Below are 3,405 nucleotides of genomic sequence, written 5' to 3' on the forward strand. Positions count from 1 at the left end.
ACGGAGAGTATTGGACCCCTTGCGTCGTCCTGCTCGCCGTTTGCCGTTGCCGTTGCCGTTGTCCGGGAATGAATGTCGTCGATGTTTTGATAACAACTTAATTAATAATCTGGAAGTGAATTTGAGGGAATGACCTTGTTTATCTTTTCTCAGCCTACCACCACCCCTTAGGGCTGACCGCATTCGACGAAGAAGGCACAAGAGAAGGCAGGGATCGACCACCACCACCGACGGTATGGCTGGGGCAGAATAATAAATATACCAGATTAGAGACATCGTTCGTTGAAATGGTCTTAGGAGGGTTTTAGGGGTTGCTGACCGGTGGTGGTGGTAGCGACGGTCCGGTAATGCATTTGCCGGATGCCTGTGGAATGAAATTTTCAAGAAAACCTTTTCCCATCACAATGGAAGGACGGAGCGCACATTAAACAAATCGTCAGCCCAAGGAACGAGAAGGCAATTGAGCAAACCCAATCCAGTAGGCCGTGGGCCAGTAGGAGGGGAAAAGATTTGTCCCGTACGTTAGGGGTTAGATCATTTTGTTTGATACGCAGCGTTTAATTTTGTGATTTCGTTCATTACTCCGAGGCGCGCGCTGGGTGCGCGTGTGTGTGTGCTACACATAAAATTAATTCCTTCACCCGTGATCATGTGCTCGATGTGTCAATTAATAAAAGGAGCTCCCCATCTTTCAAGCTCTCAAACCCCGTCAAAACCATACGACCATCATCATCATCATCAAACATGGGCCTATGGCCGGCCGTGCGTTCCGTGTCTTGTTTCGTTTAATTTGCGGTGAAAAATGATGATGTCCTCGGGTCCTTCAAATATTACTTATCATTTGAGCAGGCCATGAGTAGCTTGAACACACACACACACACCCTGGAGCCCAAGGTTGATGGATGATCGCTTTTGCTGCGACTCGATGCGAAACATTCTAATCGAACGGGGCGGAATACGTGAATCAACTACTCACCTTTGGTCCCTTTTTGGATGTATCATGTGCACAGTCCCATCTACCCATCCACCATTCCCTACCTATAAATGATGTGCCAATCATCCACCTTGACACAATGGCCGCATACGGACGCATCGCCTTTCGCCTGCTTTTCTCACTCACATCCCTCTGAACCTGAAGAGCATTCATTACCGCCCCGGGATTCGGATTCGATCGGACCGCGGAGACCATTTGTGGATGTTTGTGAATGAAGAAAACCTTCCTTCGACTCGAAGAGGGTTTGCTGACCACAACCGAAACCGCACCGGTGACGCAATCGGCCAATCGGCAAGACGCAGAACCATGCGCACCATTGATGGTTTTTTGGAAGCACCGCGCGCGGCCACTCGGTTACAACTTAATTTTCCCTGCCCTTTCGGGGCCTGCCAGCCCTGCTCCGGCGAACTGCAAAATGGATCGAGCCGAGTGCCGGAGTTCGTCAAAATCAATTTATCACCATCCGGACCGACCGGAGGAAGAAACACAAAACATTTCACTCTTTGCTCGCTCTGTGGTCGTGTGACCAGCGGCCAGCGTCCATTTGTGAGGGAGTTTTGTTTCGCTGGAGTGATCGGAGAGAGCAAGAGAGAGAGACCGACAGTTGGACCCCTTTCGGAGACGGAAAGGTGGCCACTTTATCGGAACCTTTCCATCAAATGGACCGTGGCGGCCATTGTTGTCCGCGGTTGGCGGTGCGGGAAGGATTTCATGCTTTCAAGTGTAAATTAATCATCCTGCCAGTCCGTGTCCGTTAGGATTACGCCATCACACTGGCCTGGCCTGGGTTGCATCTTTTTAAGGCCGGTGCTTCGGTTGGAGTCCGAAGAATGCCTCGGAAAAACCTCGAAGACGCCCCCTTGAAAAAAAACCCTCAAACACATAAAGAAACAAACACCACCACCACCACCACCGTTGCCAAGAAAAGGGAAGATACGGCTAACCCTGGCCAGTCGCCTGGCCCCTCTCCCCCCCCCCTCCCCCCCCCCCCCCCCTTTACCACTGGTGAGAAATTGAATCCTCTTTATTATCATCGGTGGGCCCCCGAAATTACCATTTCGGAGTCGAGGCGTCGGTCAAATCACACCTCGCCCGGGCGCGCCTTCACGGTAGAACTTATTGAATAAAAAGGATATTACTCAATACCCAACTTTGGGCACGGGAAGGCCATCACCATCGGCACGAAGAAGGCGCCCCCAATCGGTCGGCAAACAAATGAGAAGCAAAAAAGTTTTACCAGCCGCACCTTCCTCTCACCTCCTCGAAAGGCGCATTTTACTTCCATCGTTTTGGAGGGTCTTAAAAATAAGTCATTTTTTATTTCTTCCCCGGGCACCCGGGACACTGGACACCTCCTCGACGCTCGGCGCGGCGGTTCCGGTGGGTTGTCGGATAGATGTTCCAGCAAGTGGCTGTCCGTGAGGGATGAAAGGGATTTACAGGGTCCGGGCTCACCGCTGAACCTCTTGCGTGCTTCCTCATGTTGATAATGTAGTTTTTACAGTCACCTTTCGGGTTCGGACAGGCCGTTATACCCTCGTATTCCTTATCCCTAATCCGAACGTCTTTGATGTAAGTGGTCAGTGAGTGAAAGGAAAGTGATACGAGGTACGGGGCCGGCTCTGCCGATTGCTGATTGTCCAGAAATGGAAAGCTTGGGGAACGTCCATTTAAAAACGTGCCGAGGATATTTTTTGATAGGATACCAATTGCAGGAAATTGATTGCCATAACTCTAAAATTGCGTGACCTCTGGCGTAACAATTGTTAGCTTGTGTAACGAATGCGTACCGCTCAGCAGGTGGTGGTATAGCGTGCAAGTTAATATCGCCACGACAACGAGTCAATTCAACTGCCCGGCAGTTGCCGTGTGTGCACATCATTTAAAATGCAAAAAATAAACAACGTACAGCGCGTAGTATCCTGGATAAACAAACGCAAAACGCATGCGCCAGGACGAATCGCAAAATCATGTGGAGGAACGTGTGCCGCGAACAACCCCACCGACCGTTAAAACCAGCTGCCCGCCACTTGGTTTGACGTTCCGTTTGACGTTTGGCCAGCTGTCAAACGAAGAGGTTTGTTTTGATCAAGAAGGCGATGCCCGGTCGACCGAATTTTGTGTGATAAAATTGTGATAAAAATCCTCGTTCGGTAACGATGGCGACGGCACAAATGCTCGCCGTTACCCTGCTAACCCGTGCCATCGAGTACGACGTGGTGGGGCGAAAGCTGGAAGCCCTCAAACTGTACGAGGACGGTATCGAGGCGCTGCTCAAGGAATCGAAAGGTGCGAACTACAACCTGTGGCGCGCTCTGGTCGCACTTCGATGAATCATTCTAACAAAACGGAGCGCCTGCTGCGATGCTCGTGTGACTCATTGCAGCGGAGACAGACCCCAAGCGGAAGCA

At 50.9% G+C, this 3,405-nt stretch overlaps 1 protein-coding gene across 1 annotated transcript in view; it reads left to right on the top strand.

The window, feature by feature from the left end:
• Positions 1-3,092: 3,092 nt before the first annotated feature.
• LOC125956768 (MIT domain-containing protein 1-like) overlaps positions 3,093-3,405 on the top strand; it is a 1,064-nt gene continuing 751 nt past the window's right edge. Inside the window, exons 1-2 of the mRNA XM_049688959.1 lie at positions 3,093-3,283; positions 3,381-3,405. The exon at positions 3,381-3,405 is cut by the window's right edge and continues 414 nt beyond it. Of these exons, the coding sequence (XP_049544916.1) occupies positions 3,154-3,283; positions 3,381-3,405 (155 nt within the window). The 5' untranslated portion in view covers positions 3,093-3,153. The remainder of the gene's footprint in view (positions 3,284-3,380) is intronic.

The sequence above is a fragment of the Anopheles darlingi genome, chromosome 3 (genome assembly GCF_943734745.1).
Source record: "Anopheles darlingi chromosome 3, idAnoDarlMG_H_01, whole genome shotgun sequence".
NCBI classification, from domain to species: domain Eukaryota; kingdom Metazoa; phylum Arthropoda; class Insecta; order Diptera; family Culicidae; genus Anopheles; species Anopheles darlingi.